Source organism: Panthera leo, chromosome D4 (genome assembly GCF_018350215.1).
Source record: "Panthera leo isolate Ple1 chromosome D4, P.leo_Ple1_pat1.1, whole genome shotgun sequence".
NCBI classification, from domain to species: domain Eukaryota; kingdom Metazoa; phylum Chordata; class Mammalia; order Carnivora; family Felidae; genus Panthera; species Panthera leo.
The window spans coordinates 61,957,024-61,980,000 of record NC_056691.1 but is presented as its reverse complement, the minus strand read 5'-3'; the positions used below and the strand labels follow the sequence as shown (position 1 = coordinate 61,980,000).

At 35.6% G+C, this 22,977-nt stretch overlaps 1 protein-coding gene across 2 annotated transcripts in view; it reads right to left on the bottom strand.

The window, feature by feature from the left end:
* Nucleotides 1-22,977, bottom strand: part of STX17 (syntaxin 17) — a 73,280-nt gene that overhangs the window by 36,865 nt on the left and 13,438 nt on the right. For both annotated transcript variants that reach the window (XR_006196013.1, XM_042913678.1), the window contains exon 3: nucleotides 15,626-15,691. Coding sequence is in view for 1 of the 2 variants with exons in the window: in XM_042913678.1 (XP_042769612.1) it covers nucleotides 15,626-15,691 (66 nt within the window). In the remaining variant the exon portion in view is untranslated. The remainder of the gene's footprint in view (nucleotides 1-15,625; nucleotides 15,692-22,977) is intronic.

The window sequence follows — 22,977 nt, the reverse complement described above, 5'->3', positions numbered from 1 at the left end:
CCTCCCCCAGCTCGCGGGCGCACACACACGGTTTCTCAAAATAAATAAACAAACTTTTAAAAGAATGTATATGAAATTGTATATACAGGGCTGAGACTAGCCTTGAAGAAGGTAGGAGAACTTCCTCTATTATATACTGATTGATTATAAAGCCACAGTAACTAAGACAGTGTGCTATTAGTTCAAGAATAGAGACAAATACACCAATGAAACAGATAGCCAAGAAGCAACCCAAACATATATGCACTGAATTCATAACAAAGGTTCCACCGCAGGGAAGCATGATCTTTCCAAAAGTCAGTGCTTGGTCATTTGGGTATGCCTGTGGGAAAAAGATAAAACTGGACACACCACTTCACACCATACACAATAATCAACCAAATGGACTGCAGACCTAAATGTGAAAGGCAAAACAATAGAATATCTTTATGACATTAGGGTAGGAAATACTTCTTAAATGTGGCATAAGAAAGCAACAAGAAAAAAATTGATAACCTTGACTATATTAAATTAAATGAACTTCTAAGTCATTGAAGAACACAACTAAGACAATGAAAAGGTTAACCACTGAGTGAAAGAAGATAATTGCAACAAATATACTGATACAGTGGTCACAGGCAGAATAAAGAGCTCTTATAGAGAGTAAGAAAAAGACAAAAAACCCATAGAAATGTGGGCAAGAACCCAAAATGGGCACTTCTCATAAACAATAAGTTACTCAATCTCATTTATAGTCAGGTAAATGTAAATTAAACCATAATTAACTACCCACTAGAAAGCTAAAATTAAACTCTGACTTTACTGAATAGTGGTGAGGATGTGTAGACCACAGGAACTCACATTCATTGCTGGAAGGAGTGTAAAATTAGTACAACTATTTTGGAAAATAGTTTGGTACTATACTACAGTGAAAATAAGGATGCCCAATGTCCTAAAAATGTACTCAACAGAAACGTATGCACATGTGTATCGGTAAAAATATACAAGAATGCTAATCACATTTGTAATAGAAACTGAAAACCCAAGTGACCATCAACATATCATAGTATATATTTACCATACACTATGGTAAACTCATACAATGGACTACACACAATAATGAAAATGACTGAATACTGCTATAGGCAAGAACACAGATAAGTCTCAAGCTAGACACAAAAGACATATTCTGTTTAATTCAATTTATATAATGTTCAAGAATAGACTAAATTAATTTATAACTTAATGATACATTCTGGTGGTAAAATTATACAGAGAGACTAAGAAACAGTTATCATATAAATCAAGATAGTAATTACTTTTGGTGGGAGAAAGGTGATTGTTATAGGGAAGAGACTATGAGGGGTTTCTAGGATGCTGGCAATTTTCTATTTTTGATCTGAGTAGTAGTTACTTGAGTGTTCCCAGGATAACAATTTGTTTAGGTGTATATTTATGTTGTATGCATGGTACACATGTTATATTTCACAGTAAAAAGTTTTAGTAACATTTTTAGAAAAGCACATTATAGGGGCGCCTGGGTGGCGCAGTCGGTTAAGCGTCCGACTTCAGCCAGGTCACGATCTCGCGGTCCGTGAGTTCGAGCCCCGCGTCAGGCTCTGGGCTGATGGCTCGGAGCCTGGAGCCTGTTTCCGATTCTGTGTCTCCCTCTCTCTCTGCCCCTCCCCCGTTCATGCTCTGTCTCTCTCTGTCCCAAAAATAAATAAAAAACGTTGAAAAAAAAAATTAAAAAAAAAAAAAAAAGAAAAGCACATTATATTAACCTGATGGTCAATTAAGTTAAGGATAGAAACAAGTCAAGTTTGAAAGCATTTGGGTAGGGGTAAAAATGAGTATCAATCTCACTGTGGAAGTATATTGCCAACCATCTTCCTGGATAAAAGATAAATTCATTCATTTGACTAGATTGTGATTTACCTAATTTCTTTACCATTGTATCCTCAAGGCTATATGTGATCCCTCATATACGCTTTGATTCAATAAACATAGTAAATGAATAATGAATTCTTTCTTAATATTTTCCACAAAGGGCAAAGCAGTAGTCCAACAACAACAGAGATCTCCAACTATCAAGAATGTAACTAAATTAGTTCCCTAGGAATGCATAATATAAGTCACTAAGCATATGAAACGTATCATCTTTCATTAGCTGGAAGAAATAATGAACGGAACCACTTTTTTGGAATTAATTCTGACATACAAGGATAAAATAGTGAAGTGGGAATGAAACGCATGAGAAAAAGCAACCATGCTATCTTGGAGCTCTTAATAGTTAAAAAAGAATAATGGAAACACTGATACTCAGGGAACTGAATCAAGTTTTTCTGGAGAAAATAGTTGTGTGATGCCACAGAAATTATATTGTGATAGGAAGATCTTTTTTGAAAGAGAGAGTTTCTAAAAGGTGATACCCTGACACTAGAAACAAAAAAGCTAATCTGATAAGAAAGAAAAGAGGTATCTGAAGAATCCAATATGGTGGTATATGGTGTGCTATGGTAAGTTCAGAATTTTAAGAGACCTGTTTTTTAAAAAAAAGAAAAATAAAGGCATGTGAACAAGGATGAATACAAAAGAGTGATCTGAAACAAGGAGAATCATGTAAGTAAAGTAGGAGCCCAGAATGAGCGGAGGCTGATGAAAAATGTTAAGAACAATAAAAAGGATTTAAAAAATACATGTAGAGCAAGAACAAGAAAGGAGGATTAGGTCTACCGCTTAGGGCAGATGGTATAATGTTAACAGATGATGCAGAAAAAGCAGAGCTACCAAACTCCTATTTTGCTTTTGATTCTCTATTAAGAAGATATATTCAAAAGTGAAAGGGGCATAAGAAACATGCTCAAAGGAAACTTGAAACATCTTACTATAAGAATCTAGACAGGCTTCATGAAGGAAGTGAGATTTGAGCTTACCCTAAAGAACACTAGGAAAACAGAACATACTAAATAGACTAGACTGGGGAAAGACAGAGGTGGAGGACAAGGACAGAAGTCTTCTAAATACCACACTTCATCAATTTTAAGACACAATATCTTTCCCACATTCTAACATCTCTGAAATTGGAATGCACCTTAAAATAGATGTCAAAAAAGCACAACGTGCCATTCTCTGGCAGCACTTTTTCTTTCTTGGAGGTACACAAAACAATGGTGTGTCTTACAACAGATGGTACCTTAGATTTAATTTCCTCCTTGAGGTTCTATAGGACCTATGCTAATCAGAGTAGAGATGAAAAATCCTAAATCCTGATTATTAAGCTCATAAATATTTCAAGGCAAAACTAAAATTTAAATTCAATTGAAGCTCAAAATAATCTGCAATAATTTACCTTCTAATAGCATTCATTTTGGAATCTACTGTATCCTCTTTTCCATTCCCTACCAGGCCTTGACTCTCTTTAATCTTTTCTTCTCTAAGTTCTGTCTACTATCCTCACTTCCCTTTCTTCCCCCCTCATCCCCTCTTTTCTATTGCTTCTCCCTTTCAAAATCTCTTAAAAATTTAAAAAGTACATAACTCAACTGTTCCATATTTCTGACAGTAAAATTATGAAAGTCAAGTTTTACTCCTAGAAGTTCCATGGCTGATATTCATTCATTCTTTCTTTCTTTCTTTCTTTCTTTCTTTCTTTCTTTCTTTTCATCACCTACAGAACTAGCATAGACTCTCTGTAGAGCAGTATCTTTCTAAATGTGGTCTGAAATCTACTATCTCAGAATCTCTAAAGTGAGTCCCAGAAATCTGTGTTCTCAACAAGTTCTGTATCACCACTGCTATGGAGACTAGGCTGATCAAGTTTCTTCTACAGAATCCAAGTTCATGTTCTTCAGTGAATTATTACAGTAGTAATAATTTCCAACTTTTTAACTTAATTCCAAAATTTGATCACAAAATCTTTCTTAATGCTAATGTTTTCTTATCCCACAGAAGAAAACTAGTAAACTTATTCCACTTGCAGTTTCAAAACATAATAATAGACTTCTGCTTCTGCAGAGTGTGTAGAACAGAGCACTGAAGTACTAGAGAGAGCTGCATAGAAAGAGAATCCTGCACATATGCAAGGGTACAATCCTCAAGTATGTAGCAGAGAAATGATCAGAACATGTATGTGGGAAAACTACTTGAGGCTAGGAGAAAAAAATCATCCAAAAAGATTAGAGGGAACAGTGCCTAGTACTCAAAGCTTTAAACAGTGTCTGTTCCCACCAGCTAAACTGGAAAAACTCTGAATTCCCTAGGCAGTGGGTAGAGCACTCAGAAAGGTTTTACTGCATTAGTGGGGAAATAATTAGCCCTAGACTGAGCACTGTTCCAATGAAGCCTAATAAATCATAAAAGTTAGACCCAAAAGAATCAAACTGTTTCCAAGTATTTTAACTGTATTCCAGAACAAAGCTCAGTAAGATTTATAGGAACATAAAAATATCTAGCACTCAAAAAAAAAAAAAAAAAAAATCTAGCACTCCGCCAAGTAAAGGCCTCCCAATCAAATATCACCAGACACACAAAGAAATAGGAAAATATGACCCAAAATGAGGAGAATAATCACTTGATTGAAACTGACCCAGAATTGACATAGATATTAGAATTAGCAGAGAAGGATATTAAAAGTTATTATAATTGTATTTAATATGTTTAAAAAGTTAAGGAGAGACATGAAAAATATAAAGAGAAACCCAAATCAGGGTGCCTGTCTGGCTCAGTTGGTAGAACATGTGACTCTTGATCTCAGGGTCATGAATTCAAGCCCCATGTAGGGTGTGGAGCCTACTCAATTAAAATAAAAAAATAAAAAAATAAAAAAAAAAAGGAAGGAAGGAAGAAGGGGGTTAGGAAGGAACCCAAATCAAAGTTCTAGAGTTGAAAACTACAGTGTGTGTGATGAAAAATGCACTGACTGTATTAACAGCAGATTGGACACTGCTGCTGCTAAGACTAGTAAACACGAAGCATGAAGGCACAGAAATAAAACTATCTAAAATGAAACACAAAGAGAAAGAGGAATCCAAAAAATTGTAAGATAACTTCAAGAAGCCTAATATACGTGTAATTGGAGTCTCTGAAGAAGAGAGATGGGAGGGGACAGAAAACATATGAAGAAATATGGCCCCAAATTTTTCAAATTGGATGCAAACTATAAACCTAGAGATCCAAGAAACTCTACAAATTGAGAGCACAAGAAATGTGAAGAAAATGTCACACAAGCTCATCATGATCAAAGTATTCAGAGCCACTGATAAAGGGAAAATTGTAAAAGCAGCCAGAGAATAAACACATACTACATACTGAGAACAAAAATACGAATGAAACATTTCTTATTGCAAAAAAATGCAAGTGAAAAAAAGTTGAAAACACCTCTAAGGTACTGAAAGAAAAAAGTTAATATAGAATCTTATATACAGCAAAATTCCTTTTAAAAACAAAGGCCAAATAAAGGCTTTTTATATATACAAAAGCAGAACTCTTCATCACCAGAACTGTGCTCCAAAAAATGTTAAAGGAAATCTTTTAGGCAAAAGGAAAATTATACCAGATGGAAATATGGTTATACACAAATGCATTAAGCACACCAGAAATAGAAATGCCATTATATAAGTTATTTTTCCCTTAATATCTAAATCACTTGAAAAAGATAATTGAGAGTTTACATTATGGAGTATATAACATATATATATATAAGTAAACATACAACAACAATTATATAAAGACTGGAGGGGAGAAATAAAGGTATATTTAAGTTTATTAAACATATGTGAAATAGTATAATATCACTTAAAGATAAACTGTAATAAGATGTATACTATAAACCCTAAAGCAACCACTAAAATAACAAAACCAAAAGGTATAGTTAGCATGACAAAGACATACAATGAAATAAAAAATAATTCAAAATAAAACAGAAACATCATTAATCAAATGAAAATTAGGGGCGCCTGGGTGGCTCAGTCGGTTGGGCGTCCGACTTCGGCTCAGGTCATGATCTCACGGTTCGTGGGTTTGAGCCCCGCATCAGGCTCTGTGCTGACAGCTCGGAGCCTGGAGCCTGCTTCGGATTCTGTGTCTCCCTCTCTCTCTGACCCTCCCCCGTTCATGCTCTGTCTCTCTCTGTCTCAAAAATAAGTAAACATTAAAAAAAATTAAAAAAAAAAAAAAGAAAATTAAAATCACAGTGAGATACCACTAGAGACCTATTATAATGGCTAAAACTAAGAAGACTAACCATATCAAGTGTTGACAATGATATGGAAGAATATGAAATGGTACAACCATCTCATAAAACAGCTTGGCAGTTTCAAATAATTAAGGAATAAAAACTATATGATCCAGCTATTCCCATTCATAAGTATTTATCCAAGAGAAACGAAATCCTTTGTTCATACAAAGTCCTGTACTCAAATGTTCACAGCAGCTTTATTTGTAATAACCTCAAACTGGAAATAACCCAAATGTCCATCACAAATGAACAGATAAACAAGCTGCGGTATATTTATACAACGGAATACCTACTCAACAGTGAAGAGGAATGAAATACTGATACACATTGTAACAATGAATGAACCCCCAAAATATTTATGTAGAGTGAAGGAAGCCGGACAGAAAAAGAAGTTCATATTTCATGATTCTATTTATATAAAATTCTAGGAAATCCAAACTACTGCACAGTGGCAGAAAGCAGGTCAGTGGTTGCTGGGGTATCCAGGGTGTGTGTGTGTGTGTGTGTGTGTGTGTGTGTGTGTGTGTGTAGAATGGGAAGGGGTACAGAGGGATTTGGGAGGGAGAATCCAGAAGGAGAGTTACAATGGGGTTTGAAGGAACTTTTTGGGGCAATGGATATATTCACTATTTTGACTGTAGTGACAGTGTCATGGCATACACATATGTCAAAACTTATCAAATTATGTACTTTATTGTATATCAATTAACACCTCAAGAACATTGTTTAGGGTGAAAAAGCAGAAAGAAAATGCAAAACGATGTATTATTTATGTATAGCCACATGCACAGAAATGATAAATACTTGGTGCCTGGCTGGCTTGGTCAGGGGAGTGTACAACTCTTGACCTTGGGGGGTTGGAGTTCAGGCCCCATGCTGGGTGTAGAGCTTACTTAAAAAAATAAAAAAGAATGAAAAACTAAAAAGAAAAAAGAAATGATAAATACTTAAATCAGGAGAAAAGATTTCCTTCAGATTAAGATAGGAACAAGGAAAACGCAACCAAGGAAAATGGAACCAAGGAAAGGTACACAAGGGATTTCAATGGTATTTCTAAAATTTTCTTTTAAAAAAGGAACAGGGGCACCTGGGTAGCTCAGTTGGTTAAGTGACCAACTCTTGATTCAGATCAGGTCATGATCTCATGGTTCATGAGTTTAAGCCTCACATGAGGCTCTGCACTGACAGTACAGAACTTGCTTAGGATTCTCTCTCTCCCTCTCTGCCCTACTCCCTCCCTCCCCCTCTCTCAAAATAAATAAATAAACTTTAAAAATTTTTTAAAAAGAAGAAATAGTGACAAAATGTTACTATGTTACTTTGACAAAGTAGTGACAAAATGTTACTTTGACAAAGTTGGGTGATGAGGACATAAGTGTTACACTATTTTTAGTATTTTCTATATTTCATATGTTTGAAGTTTTGTGTGTGTGTGTGTGATTTGTCAAAAAGTTATTTCATCATTAGGTTGATGTCAGGTAGTTCCTAATTCCTATGTCAAGCATGTAAGTTCAGAATCATTTACTAGGGCTACAAAGAGAGTAGGTAAAAAGCTAACGTATTAGGTCTCTGCCATTCTACACAAAATTGTTTACACATGTATCTGCATTTTTCTAAAAAGTAAACCCATGGTATCTTGATTATTACATTAGCCATCTAACTGGTACTCTTATATCCATCCTTGCTCCCTTAGAATCTATCCTTTTCATGATAGTTAAGGTGATCTTTTAAAGTTGTATCAGGTCATTATCTGCTCAGATCCTTCCAAACACTTTCTACCCAACTTCAAATTATCATATTCTGCAAGGCCTTCCATCATCAGACTGAGCTGATCTCCCTGATCTCACCTCCTATATTCTTCTCACACCAGCCACACTGACCTCCTCACTACCCCCTTGAATATTCCACACATCCTGTCATCTCTGTCTTCCCACTTGATTTCCTATTACCCAAGGTTTATATTTTAACTTCCTTCAAGTCTCTGCTCAGATGTCATCAGAATCTTTCCACAACCACCGTATATATAAGTTCGTTACCTTCTGTGATTTTTTTGTTCCCTTTAACCTGCTTTACTTTTATTTCACGGTACTTATAACCATCTATTTTTTTTAATTTTTTTTTAACGTTTATTTATTTTTGAGACAGAGAGAGACAGAGCATGAACAGGGGAGGGTCAGAGAGAGAGGGAGACACAGAATCCTAAACAGGCTCAAGGCTCTGAGCAGTCAACACAGAGCCCGATGCGGGGCTCGAACTCACGGACCGTGAGATCATGACCTGAGCCGAAGTCGGACGCTTAACCGACTGAGCCACCCAGGTGCCCCAACCATCTAAGTATTACAGTTTATTAGAGGTGCCTGGGTGGCTCAGTTGGGTTAGCATCTGACTTCAGCTCAGGTCATGATCCCGTGGTTCAGGAGTTTGAGCCCTGCATCGGGCTCTCTGCTGTCAGTGCAGAGCCCACTCAGATCCTTTGTCCACCTCCCTCCTCTTACAAAAATAAATAAATGTTTAGTAAATAAGTAAATATTATATATTTATTTTAAAAATTATGTCTCTGCTTTTTCCACTCACCATCCCAGAATATAAGTTCAGTGACAACAAGATTTTTCTTGTTTTGCTTACAGCTATATCCTCAGTGTCTAGACTAGTATCTAGAACATAGTGAAAGTTCAAATGTTTCTGCTCTTCTAATAATAATCAGACCAGAAAGGCTATTATTATGCCAAGTTTTGAAAATTTACAGCAATATCCACAAGTTAGACAAATGGGGCTACAGTCAATGAAGTAAGTTTAAAAACAACAAAGCATACTAACTCAGTAATTAAGAAGCTTGCGGTATGCAAGAAGTAAACTGAAAACTATGGCCAAACTCTCAGGAAAATGAAGGTGACATATCTCTCTCTTTAGCTCTATAACTAAATTTAATAACTAGTTATGGCTTTCCCCTCCTTCTTTCAGAAATATCCTGAAGTTTCTGTCTAAAGATTAAAAGATATGTTTAAACATATACTTATCTATACTGATCATTGTAAAAAGTAATTATTCTGAGTTAATTGAAATTCTGAAAAATGGCTAATTATGTATTTAATGATTAAAAGAGTGGCTATGCATATATTTGCCTTTGTTAAATATTGATTTAAGGATTCCTAATGTGTTTTTACGACATGTAATTTTGAGAGCAAATTGTGTACAGCTAAAAACATTTGGTATCATAATAATCTGATTTCCTTACAAACACAGAGCTCAAGTCCACTGGTAAACATTTAAACAACTTAGAGTAAATACATTCTAGACATCTCATTTATTATTAAAGGCTCCAGAGTCACAACTGTTTAATTATAATAAGTCTGGACTATTCTTGTTTTACCTAACTACTACACAACAACTTTACACTTATTTCAACATCAAAAGGCACCAAAAAGAACATATACATAGCTTTAAAAATATTAACTGAAACACCAAAAGCAATAAAACTCAAACAAGAAAAAGGTCTCCATTCATTTACTCAACACATATCTAATGAGGATCTATTATATAGGTATTAAGTGCAGCACTCCACTTTCTATCCACCTGAGTTAATATTAATTCCAGATTGGATTCCTGCACTAACACTTATTAAGACCTTGTGCACTTAATACACTAAGTTTCTCTATTCTTCAGTCTTCTTTATCTAAAAAAATGAGGATAACACCCCTTACCCAGCATCCAGACAACTGGCACTGTATCACTTACTGATCTCTATAATATGACAATTAATTATAGATTGACTTCTATTACTAAAACCTAAAGCTATTATTTAAATATTTTATTTAATTTTTTATGAATTCCCACCTACGTAAGTTTCTTCAAAGCAGAAACTGTGATATATTTTTCATAATCCTCTATCACCAGCTAGTATTATATGTTAAGTACTTGGGGAGGGTAGCAGGGAAAACTAAGCTTTAAAATACACATTTTGGGGGCACCTGGGTGGCTCAGCTGGTTAAGCGTCCGACTTCAGCTCAGGTCATGATCTCATGGTTTGTGAGTTCAAGCCTCACGTCAAGCTCTGACAGCTTGGAGCCTGGAGCCTGCTTCTAATTCTGTCTCCCTCTCTCTCTGCCCCTCCCCTGCTCATGCGTGCACGCTCTCTCTCAAGAATAAACATTAAAAATTAAAAAAAAATAAAATAAAATATACATTTTGTACTTTTATATGACAAGCCAAACAAAATGGGGAAAAGTGAAGCAATTACAATGTTTTAAATTAAACTAACAAAAAGCCAACACTCATGTTTAGCTTCATCTAGCAGCTAAATGTGAAAGCATGAAATCAAGCTTATTCCAATTCTTCTTACTAACTGAATACCTACTATATGACAGGGGCTGTGTAAGCACTTGGTATACATGATTAACAATCGTTATAATCATCCTGGAATACAGCAGAACGAATGAGATTTTACTTTCTGAAAAAACATTATGTATAAATTAAGAATTATTTTGTAGAGGGATCTGTTGTTATTTATAAGATCTTTTTCTAAAAAGTAAATTTGAACGAGCTTATTTATAACCATTTCTTGTAATAACTAGAAAGCTGGACTAAAAAACAAAACAAAACAAAACACAAGAAATCAAAACAAGAAAGAAATCAGGAAAAAGGGGTAATCTTACAAGAGAAGAAAAATATTACTCAAAAAAATAAACTATAAATAGAAAGCTCAAAGGGACTTAGACTGTTCAAACTAACAAGAGAACTTAAAGATAATCAGCAACAGATCTATGAATGAAAATTAATTATATTTCTATATACACCATCATGGTAGAAAGCATAATTAAAAAGGACAACATTTAAACCTCTCCCAAATACACACACACTGTAAAACTGTAAAGTACTTAAGAATAGATAAGTGAAATAGATAAACAAAATAACTATAAGCCCTGTATTCCAGTCATTTGTTGCTGCATAACAAATTCATCCAAAACTTAAGGATCTAAAACCACCATCTGATTTTGCAGGCCAGAAATTAAGGACATCCTCAGTCGGGCAGTTCTCACTCGGAGTCACCCATGTGGTTGAGTCAGGCACCCGCTGAGGCTATAGTCATCCGAAAGCTCTAATGTCTGAGATGGCTCACACGCGTGTGGCTGGCACTTGAGGCTGCAAGTTCCTAACAGCTCAGCTGTGGCTGTGGCTATCTCCCACAAAGGGATCTCAGGATAGCTGGACATTTCACATGATGCTGAGGTTTCCACAGAGCAAGCACCCTCAGAGAACCAGGGGAATCTATCTGACTTTTCTGACTTAGCCTCAGAAATCAGGCATTATTTCTGCCTCAGCCCAGATTCAACAGGAAGGGAATCAGACTCTACCTGCTGGTTGGGGAATAGCAAGGTCATTGTGTAAAATTCCAAATAGAATGGAAACATTTTGCAGGTATTTTTTAAAAGTATAATCTATCATTATCTGTATGCAGAATATTAAAAAAGACATAAAAAGTGCAAGAACCACCCATATTCATAGGTAGGAAAACTGGACATTGTAAACATGTCAATTTTCTCTAAATACATGGATAAAGCCAATGCAATTCCCAAATTCCCAACAAGATTGTGTATGGACTTTGACAAGCAGATTCCAAATCTTATATGGAAGACTAAAGGTATACGTATAGCCAAATCAGTCCTGAAAAGGAAGAGTAAGATGGAAACACTGTCCTACCAGATATCAAGCCTTATCATAAGGCTGTCATAATTAAGATGGTGTGGAACTTGATGGAGAAATAGACAAACTGACCAATGGAACAGAAACACCAGAGACAGGGGTGCCTGGGTGGCTCAGTCAGTTGAGTCCGACTTCAGCTCAGGTCATGATCTCAAGGTTCATGGGTTTGAGTCCCACGTTGGACTCTGTGCTGACAGCTCAGAGCCTGGAGCCTGCTTCAGATTCTGTGTCTCCCTCTCTCTCTGCCCCTCCCCCACTCATTCTGTCTGTCTGTCTGTCTCTCTCTCAAAAATAAACATTAAACATTTTTTTTTACATAAAAAAACGACCAGAGACAGACCCGTACATATATGGAATTGTGATATGTAAAAAGCATTGCAGAAATCAGTTAATAGTGAGAGAACTGGTTTTCCAAATGGAATAAAGGAGATTTGTATCTACTTCATAGCACCAATTTCAGATGGATTCAAAACATAAGTGTTAAAAGTAAAACATTGAAAACATTCAATAGAAAATATAAGAAAATATATTCTTGATCTCAGGAGAGTATTCCTTGAATAAGACACCCAAAGCAAGACCACAAAACAAAAGACTGACAATTAGACTATGTTTAAATTAAGAATTCCTTTCAACAAAGACACTATAATGAAAGTGAGCAGATAGTTCTTACTATACATAATAATGAGAAACCTATAAACTCTATTATAACTGTTCATGAAACTGTCCAAAAATCAGTTTTATACAAACTAGCCAAGAACTAGTCTATACACAAAATTCAGAGCATATATGAATAAAACTAAGCAAACACTTACATCTAAAAACAGTCTCAATCTCATTCTTTTTATGGCACACATAAATCTTTTGTGCCAGATGGAGGTCATTAATGGAGGTCAATATATTCTTTAATCAGTAAACACTCTGACCATAACCACTGTCTCAAGAAAATAAGTGATTTTTACTAACATATTAAACAGTGAAGATGGCAAGAAATCCAAGTCATAATAATCTCATTGACATTTACGTGCTTAGCACCATTCAATAAACACTGAATCTTGATGAACAGCAGGTACTGTGATATACACAAATAGCAGAGACACAATCCCTGATCTTCAGGCTTATAATCTAGTTGGCAAGCAGTAAAATACATATATAGAGAGGTAGGTCAAATTTCTACTAGACCTCAAGTCAATCCGTTTTTCTCTATCTCCACTATCTCTGTAATCTCTCCTAAATGATCTCTTGCAATCATTTCATTCTATCCCAATCTATTCACTACACTGCAGCTACAGTAACCTTTTTGAAATCCAAGAAGATCAGAGATGCATTCTTTGGAAAAACAGACTTTAGATTCAGAAACACCAGGCACAGGGCTAAAAGAAGGGATTTATGTGAAAGCGTGTACTGAACAATGAAAGCCCAGCATCCTTCACCTACCCTGCTTTTATGACTGAAAAATAAGTGCCTACTTGCCCTGGGAGGAGGAGGAAGAGAAGGATTCTTCTTTAGAAAACTGAACCAGAGCAAACCTCCAGCTACTGATGTCTGGAGGGTCATCCAAGGAAAATGCCATCATTTGCCAATTCTTGCAATTAAAGATTTAAAAAAAAAAAAAAAAGCAAAGAAAAAACACAGAGTAATAACATATTGAATAATTTAAATTTCCCAGAACTAAAGAACATAAATTTTTAGACTGAAAGAGTCCAACACAAAGCACATCATCATCAAATTTGAGAACACCAGGGATAAACAGACTACAAAAGCTTCCAAAGAGGGGGGAAAAAAAATAGATCTCATATAAAAATTGAGAAATCAGACAATATCAGCTTCATTAAGAGCAACACTAAACTAGAGAACCGTCAAATCTGAAAGAATACCAGCTAGAATTCTATACCTACTGAAATTAGCAATCACATGTAAGGGGAGAAAAGGGGTATATTTTAGACTCATAATAACTTAAAAATTTACCTCCAATGTAAATTTAGAGAGCTTATTTAGAGAGCTACTGAGAGATGTACTCCAACAAAACAATGGAGTAAACCAAAAATGAGGAAGACATGATACCCAGGAAGACAGGGACCCAACACATAACAGCAGCTGAAGGAAGTCCCAGAACAGCACCTGTGCAAGAAGCCTAGAAAGGAAGTCCAGATTGGAACTGGGAAGAGGGCTACAGGAGGGAGTGTTCAGGATAAAGAATGGAAGTAGAATATTTGGACATATGAAAATTATCACTGATAGCACATAGCAAAGATGTGGAGCATTTAGAAAAAAATTACGAATACACAGAAAGCTAGGAAATTAAAAAAAAGACAAATATCAACTTCAAAAAAAGCAAAGACAATATTGTATTTCACTATTTGGTTTAGAAGAAAACAGTATTTTTATAATCAAAATAATAAAATAATGATTTATAATTTAACCAAAAATTATAATGTATGTATTTGTATAGGCGGAAAGAAAGTACCAGAGCTGGGCAGAAAGCTAGATCACCACCTATTATGGTAAGAAGAGGTAATGTCTGAACCTGATTAATTAAGAAATAGCATTCTCACATTATATTAAGGAATAAAGAGCTACATACCAGGGAAAATGGCCAAAAGGATTAAAAGTGGTTTCTTCCAAGTAGGACACAGAGATGGAGAAGGGTAAGGTAAAGCTTTTACTTTTATTTCACTTTTAACTATGTAAATATAGGACTTTTAAAAATTAAAAAAAAAATTTTTACATTTATATTTATTTATTTTTGATAGAGAGAGCACAAGTGGGGAGGGGCAGAGAGAGAGGGAGACACAGAATCCAAAGCAGGCTCCAGGCTCTGAGCTGTCAGCACAGAGCCCCAGGCAGGGCTCAAACTCACAAACCACGAGATCATGACCTGAGCCGAAGTCAGACGCTTAACCGACTGAGCCACCCGGGTGCTCCAGGATTTTTAAAAATTTAAATAATTAACATTTATTTATTAAAAAGACAATAACTGCAAAGAACACTTGTAATAAATACTATGTTACTGTAACAGTATCGTTTTGAAGTTCTTTTTTAAAAAAATTTTTTTAAGTTTATTTATTTTGAGAGACAGAGAGAGAGAGAAAAAAAAATGCATGTGTCAGGGAAGGAGCAGAGAGAAAGAGCAGGAGAGAGAATCCTGAGAAAGCTCCATGCTGACAGCACAGAGCGTGCTTGGGATTCTCTCTCCCACTCTCTGCCCCTCCCCCACTTGCACATGTGCACACTCTCTTAAGATAAATAAACTTTTTTTTTTTTTTAAGACAACAACATAATATATGCAGGGGACATGAACAGGCGATTTACAAAAGAAATATTACTATCCAAGACACATATGAAAAAAACTTTTACCATTCAAAGCAATAAAAGCTCCAGATTAGAACAACAAAAGCAACATTATTTTAACTTACTAGTAGGCAAAATTTTGAGAAACTGATAATACTAATGTACATAAGGTTTTTGGAAAATGCGTTGATTTTGAGTATAAGTTGATACTTTGTTCCTGGAGGAAATTTTGGTATTATGAATCAAAATCTTAAAAATATGTATGACATTTGATTCAGTGACTCCTGCTAAAAATGCACCCTTAAAGAAATAGTTACAAATATACATAAAAGGATTCAGCCACAAGACTATTTAGTTTAGCAAAATATTCTTAAGACTGTTTTTCATATTGATCTACTAGAAACAATGTAATAGACTTACCTGAACTGTACGGCCTGCGTTGATATGCTCTTCATGCAACTTATCCCAGATTCGGCACCTTTGATACTACATAAAAGAGAGGAAAGGTACTGAATTCTTGTTTAATCACTAAACTGATTATTTCTACTTATCCACAAAAATCCCCACTCACCTACCCAAACTTAAACATACCAGCTAAAAGTTATGGACTTTATAGTTGCAGTTAATGGTTCAATGACAATACAAGTAGGAAATTTTCAAAAACATTACACACAAAATTCTGGCAAATGGTAAAACAAATAAAAATCACTAGATATAATTCATTTTACTGAAGAAAAAACAAAAAACCAGTGTACTTTGTCTTAAAAATTCTTTGGAGATGAAAAAATAAAGAATGAGAATGTAAAAGTGTGAAAAATAAATAGATTAAGGGTACTCATCAGATAGTCTCACTATTCATGAAGAATGTTAAAAGTTTGTCAGTGATAGTGTCAACTATTAAAAACCAAAATCTGACCTTGAGAAAAAGTTACATTGATAGTGCAGACTAGAAAGTATACAAAAATGAGAATGAACATTTAATATACATGCTTCAGTTTTTATCAAGACAATGTTTAGTTTTCAGAGTTTCACCGAAGAAACTTTATGCGTATGATAATGGCAAATTTTTCATCTGACAGGAACCACAGCAAAATGTGGTAACATTACAGCACAATACTTACACAGCATATAAACATCAACATCAAACATCACATATTATTTTTGGTTGAAATGAAAAATCCAAATAATATGTTAGCAGTTGTGACTAATGACATTAAACATATTTCTGGTATACTACAACACTAAAAGAAAAAAAAAATCCAATGTAGAAATACAATGAAAGGACAGAAACATGAAAATGTCCCATATATGCATGAAAGGTGTAACAGATTACAAAAGAGCACTAAAAAAGTTTCTCGGGCATTTTCATATTCCTTATTCTGCATATTCTTTAAATTTGGCAGTGAATAATGCAGCAAAAAGCTCTTTAGATACTCCTAAATGTTTTTACCTCATCTAAGAACTAAACAATAACTACTAAGCTTAAAAATAACATAGAAAATATATTCACCAAATATCACCAAATTTAAAACCACTATCAAACTACTTTCATTTATAAGAAAAATTAAACTGATACCATCAGATCTGGTATGAATGCTCTTCTATTTCTTTCCCCAGGTTTTAAAACTTTTAATTGGTATTAAAGGCTCTTTTAGATACTGTTATTGTATTAATAAAAAGATGAGAAGAGAAGCCAAAAATAGGGGTGCCTGGATGGCTCAGTCAGTTAAGTGTCCAACTCCTGGTTCCAGCTCAGATATGATCTCATGGTTCGTGAGTTTGAGCTTCGCATTGGGCTCTGGGCTGGCAGCACAGAGCCTGCTTGGGATCCTCTCTCTCCCTCTCTCTCTCTACCCTCCTCTACTAGTCATGCTGTCTCTGTCTCAAAAATAAATAAACTTAAAAAAAAAAAAAGAAGTCAAAAATATATGTTTGAAAATAAGTCACTTTTACATATATTTATTTTTGAGAGACAGAGTGCGAGCGGGGGAGGGGCAGAGAGAGAGGGAGACAGAATCTGAAGCAGGCTTCAGGCTCTGAGCTGTCAGCACAGAGCTAGATGTGGGGCTTGAACTCACAAGCCATGAGCTCATGAGCCAACTGAGCCACCCAGGCACCCCTGAAAATTAGACACTTTATTATTATTTTTTAATGTTTATTTATTTTTGAGAGAGACAGAGACAGAATGTGAGTGGGTTGGGGCAGAGAGGGAGGCACAGAATCCGAAGCAGGGTCCAGACCCTGAGCTGTCAGCACAGAGCCCGATGCAGGGCTCGTATTCACGAGCTGTGAGATCATGGCATGAGCTGAAGTTGCACGCTCAACCGACTGAGCCACCCAGGCACCCCAAAAAATAACCCACTTTTAAATTTATTACTCAACACTAATCTGTCCTGACATTTTAAGAAAAATTAATGTTAAGAGAACAGAGTTAAGAATTTTTGGAGGCCATGGCTGCTAGAATTCATGGACCAGAGTATCAGAGAGGAGAGAGCTGCATGTGAAGAGACAGTTGCAATGGGAGGAGATGACTACACTGAGAGAGACAGCTCCAGAGACCTGCAGGGTTCTCCTTTTGAGTCTTCAGCCAAGTATAAGTCAGCACATTCACACAACGAAAACTACCTGAGGTCAGAAAAAGAACCACTGAAAAGTTTCCTTTTCCTTTGGTGGACTAATTTCCAGAGATCACACAGCCAGAAGCAGTGCATGTGAGCCCCAAGTCAGAGTGGAGTGGGAAAACCTTGCAATAAACTGCACATCGGGTATGATACTCCAAAGTGTTGCCCTTCATGGGGAAAAATTCACCCCGGAAGAAAGAATATTTTAATCCTTCATGATAAAGCTTCAAAGAATGACTCAAAAGGGTCAAACTGCCCCCCAAATAACTAACTGTGTCTCACACATCTTAAAGCTCAAAAATACTTGAAGTTTAAAATGTTCAGTATCCAACAAGGTAAAGTTCATCATGTCCGGCATCCAGTAAACAATTACCATGCATACAAAAGAGCAAGAAAAATGAATCAATGGAAACAGACTCATATGATAGAGATAATGACATTAATAGACAAGGATATTAGAAATTATGATATTAGATAAATGAATAAAGATGTGGTATATATACAGTGGAATATTACTCAGCCATAAAAATAAAATCTTGCCAGTAGCAACGACATGGATGGATCTAGAGGATATAATACCAAGTGAAATAAGTCAGAGAAAGACATACACCATATGATGTCACTCATATGTGGAATTTAAGAAACGAAACAAAGAAAAACAGAGACAAAAAAAAAAAATCTTAAATATGGAGAACAAACTGGTGGTTTCCAGAGGATGGGTGAAATAGGTCAAGAGGATTAAGAGTATATTTACTGGGATGAACACCAAGTAATGTATAGAATTGTTGAATCTTTATTTTGTACAACTGAAACTAATGTAACACTGGAGATTAATCATACGTGAATTAAAAAAAAAAAAAATGACAGGGCACCTTGGTGGCTCAGTTGGTTAAGAGTCAGACTCTTGATTTCAGTTCAGGTCATGATCTCATGATTCGTGAGACTGAGCCCCACATTGGGCTCTGCACTGAAGCATGGAGACTGCCTGGGATTCTCTCTCTCCCTCTCTCTCTGCCCTTACCCTGTGTGCACATGCTCAATCTCTTTCTCTCAAAATAAATAAATGAATATTTAAAACAAAAGAATGACTAGTTGTGTGAGGTTTGTAAACTTGGGCAAATCAGTAACTTGGACCTCAGTTCACTATTCTATAAAAAGAGCAGGTTGAATTAAGTCATCACTAAATTTATTTCAGTTTTAAAATTTTATAGTTTTAGGGTTTATCTGTTCATATATATGAAATATTCATGACCACGTAAAAAATTCATTATAATAATACTTTATGAGTAGAGAGAGGGGAAACTGAGAGAAAGCAACGTTGCTTCCAGGGCCAAAAGAAAAATGTGGGCTTGGGCTGTAGAATACTTTCACACCAGAGGAATTCCTTATAACAGTCCAGGTGGTTATCATTACCTTTTATCTCTAAGCCTACTCCCATTTTTTGGCTAATATTTTCCACCCACTATTTCATGAAACACTTCCATGGTGCAAGGCATTGGGTTTCTAGGATAAAACAGCAAAAACTTCTTACATTATTCCCTCAAGCCTTTACTAAAACATATATCCAGTAGGCAATGCATTAAGATATTTACCATGAATAACAGGCAATTAAAGTAACTGCACAAACAGACTCATAAATACAGAGAACAAATTGGTGGTTGCCAGAGGAGAGGGGGTAGGGTAAGGGGCAAAATAGGTAAAGAGGATTAAGAGGTACAAACTCCCAGTTATAAAATAAATAAGTCATAGGGATGAAAAGTACAGCATAGGGAATATAGTAAATAATACTGTAATAGTATTATAATAACATTGTATGGTAACATTGTATGGTGGTTACACTTAGGGTGAGTGTTGAGTAACATATAAAACTGTTGAATCAATATGCAGCATACCTGAAACTAATATAACATTGTATGTCAATTACACTGCAATAAAAATTTTAATGTTTTTAACTAATACAAATAACTACAAAAAAAGTTATGTAGTTCCTGTGTTCAAGAAAGTAGAAGAAAATATGAGCACACTAAGACATGAAAGATATTTTTAAAAATTTAATTCCTAGAGTTAAAAAAGTCATCTGAAATGAAAAATGCAATGGATGGGATTAATAGCAGATAAGACAATGCAAAGAAAAGAATAGCAATAGAAACAATCCAAAATAAAGCACAGGAAGAAAAAAGATGGACAATAAATGAACAGGGCATCAGCAGGTCTTGGGCCAACTGAAAGCATCATAGTATACGTGTAATTGCACTCCCAAGAGAAAAGAGAGAGGGCAGAAAAAATATTTGAAAAATGAATAACCAAAGCTTTTCAAAACTTGATAGAAACTATAAATCCATAAGATCTGAGAAACTCCAGAAATGCCAGAAATATGAAAAATGAAGAAAACTATAATACACATGACAATAAAATTTCTTAAAATGATAGAAAAGTCATAAAAGCAGCCACAGACAAAACGCACATAAAGTACAAACGAAAAAAGACAAGAATGACAGAAAACTTCTTTTGAGAAACAATGCAAGCCAGAAAACAACGGAGCAACATCTTGAAAACAAACTAAAACGTAACGTGGAATTCTATACCCAGAGAAATATTTTTTTTAATGAAAGCAAAATAGGGGCACCTGGGTGGCTCAGCTGGTTGAGCATCCAACTTTGGCTGAGGTCATGATCTCACATTTCATGAGTTTGAGCCCTGCATGGGGCTCTGTGCTGACAGCTGTGTGTCTGTCTGTCTGTCTGTCTGTCTGTCTCTCTCTCTCTCTCTGCCCCTCCCCCACTCACGCTCTGTCTCTCTCTCTCAAAAACAAAGGGAAAAAAAAAGAAAAGAAAGGAAAATAAAAGACCTTTTTTCCAACATAAAAAAACTGACAGTGTTCATCACTAGCAGACCTGTACTGCAATAAAAAGGAAGTCCTTCAGGCTGATGGAAAAATGATACCAGAGAGAAACCTGGCTCTACACAAAGTAATGAGCACTGAAAATGGTAAATATATAGGTAAATATAAAACATTTTTTCTTATTTCTAAAATCTCTTTGGAAGGTAACTGTTTAAAAACAAAAATAACAATGTATTGTGGGGCTAATAATATATACAGAAACAAAATATATGACAATAATACTATAAAGATCATGAGACAGGAAATAGAAGTATATTGTTATGAGGTTCTTATAATTACATGAAGTGATTTATATATATGTGTGTGTGTGTGTGTGTGTATACACACATATATATAATTATTTGAAGGTAGAATGTGAAAAGTTAAAGATGGATACTTTGAATTATAAAACAAGCACTAAAACCCAGAAATAAAAACAAAGAGGTATAACTAATAAGCTAACAAAAGAGAAAAATGGAATTTCTAAAAAAACATACAATTAATCCAAAAGGGAGTAAAAGAAGAAAAAGGGGACAAAGAACAGATGGGGCAAACATACAAAACTAGCAAGATGGTAGATGTAAAGACAACCATTTGACAAATGTCTATTCATTATAAAAACTCTCACCAAACTAAAAATAGAAGTTAATGTCCTCAACCTGATAGAGGCATCTACATAAACGCTACAGTTAATATCATGCTTAGTGGTAAAAGGCCATTCCTTAATACTGGGAACAAAATAAGGAGGTCTGATCTTACCACTCCTATTCAACATCACACCAGAGGCCCTAGCCAGTGCAGGAAGGAAGGACACAGTCGGAGAAAGAAGAAATAAAATAGTTTGTCTTCACAGGTGACATAATTGTCAACACAGAAAATATCAAACACTGTAACAGAAATGCTGCATAATATTAGCAGACAGCCCAATGATCGAAAGCCATAAACTGAATATTACTCATGTAATGAAGATAAATAATGATATCTACCCCATAGTGAAAAATAATTCATTGTGCCTACAAAATATCAAAAATAACACCCCCCAAAACAAAGCACAAAGCCTACCTCCCAGGAGTGTGAATCTCCTAATGCATTATTACCATTTGCTCACGTGTCAAGCAAGCTGTAGAAGAGATTAGTGTCTTAGGTGGAGGTTGAACTAAATGACCTTATCTCTTATAACAATAAAATTCTTTAAAAAATTTTGTTAATGTTTATTTATTTTTGAGGGAGGTGGAGACAGAGTGCAAGCGGGGGAGGGGCAGAGAGAGAGAGAGAGAGAGAGAGAGAGGGGTGGGGAGACACAATCCGAAACAGGCTCCAGGCTCTGAGTTGTCAGTACAGGGCCCGACACGGGGCTTAGCCCACGAACCATGAGATCGTGACCTGAGCTGAAGTCAGATGCTTAACCAACTGAGCCACCCAGGCAACCCAGTAAAATTCTAAGAAAAATGGGGGTGCCTGGTTGGCTCAGTCTGTTAAGCGTCCGACTTCAGCTCAGGTCACGATCTCGCGGTCCGTGAGTTCGAGCCCCGCGTCGGGCTCTGGGCTGATGGCTCACAGCCTGGAGCCTGCTTCCGATTCTGTGTCTCCCTCTCTCTCTGCCCCTCCCCCGTTCGTGCTGTGTCTCTCTCTGTCTCAAAAATAAATAAACGTTAAAACAAAAAAAAAAGAAAAAGAAAAATAAGGAGTAAGATAGTTCAGATTTCCTATTACTTGCTACAAGCTATACCTAACTTATATTACATTATTAAAATCTATCATCGCAAATTTTTGGAGAAGCGGAAAAAGCTAAAGTGATTTAGTATGTGTGAAAAAAAATTACAAGAAGTAAATCCTTTAAAATTTAGTTGTGAGAACTACTGACAAGCGTTTTTGAACTGTGCTGTTTTTACAAAACATTGTTGTCTATCTACACAGCAGCACTAGAGAGACCAGTGAAAGCAATGCTGTAACTTGAAGCAATTAGGATGTGTTTGGTTGCAAATAACAGAAAACTCAAAAATTTCAAATTGCTTTAATAAGGACATTTATTATCTCCCCTCAGAAGCAGCCTAGAAGGTAGTTTAGTTCAGAAGCTTACAAGCTCACCAACTGCCTAAGTCCTATCTTTCTTCTTTACCACTCTCAATAGAAAGTTTTTGTCCTCAGATTTGTCCCCTACTAGCTATTGTTCCAGATACAACAGGGAGACACAAGGCCAGGAGAAGCAGAACTGTTTCCTCTCATGTGTATCTTTCTACCAGTAGGAAAATCTTTTCCAGAAGTTTCCA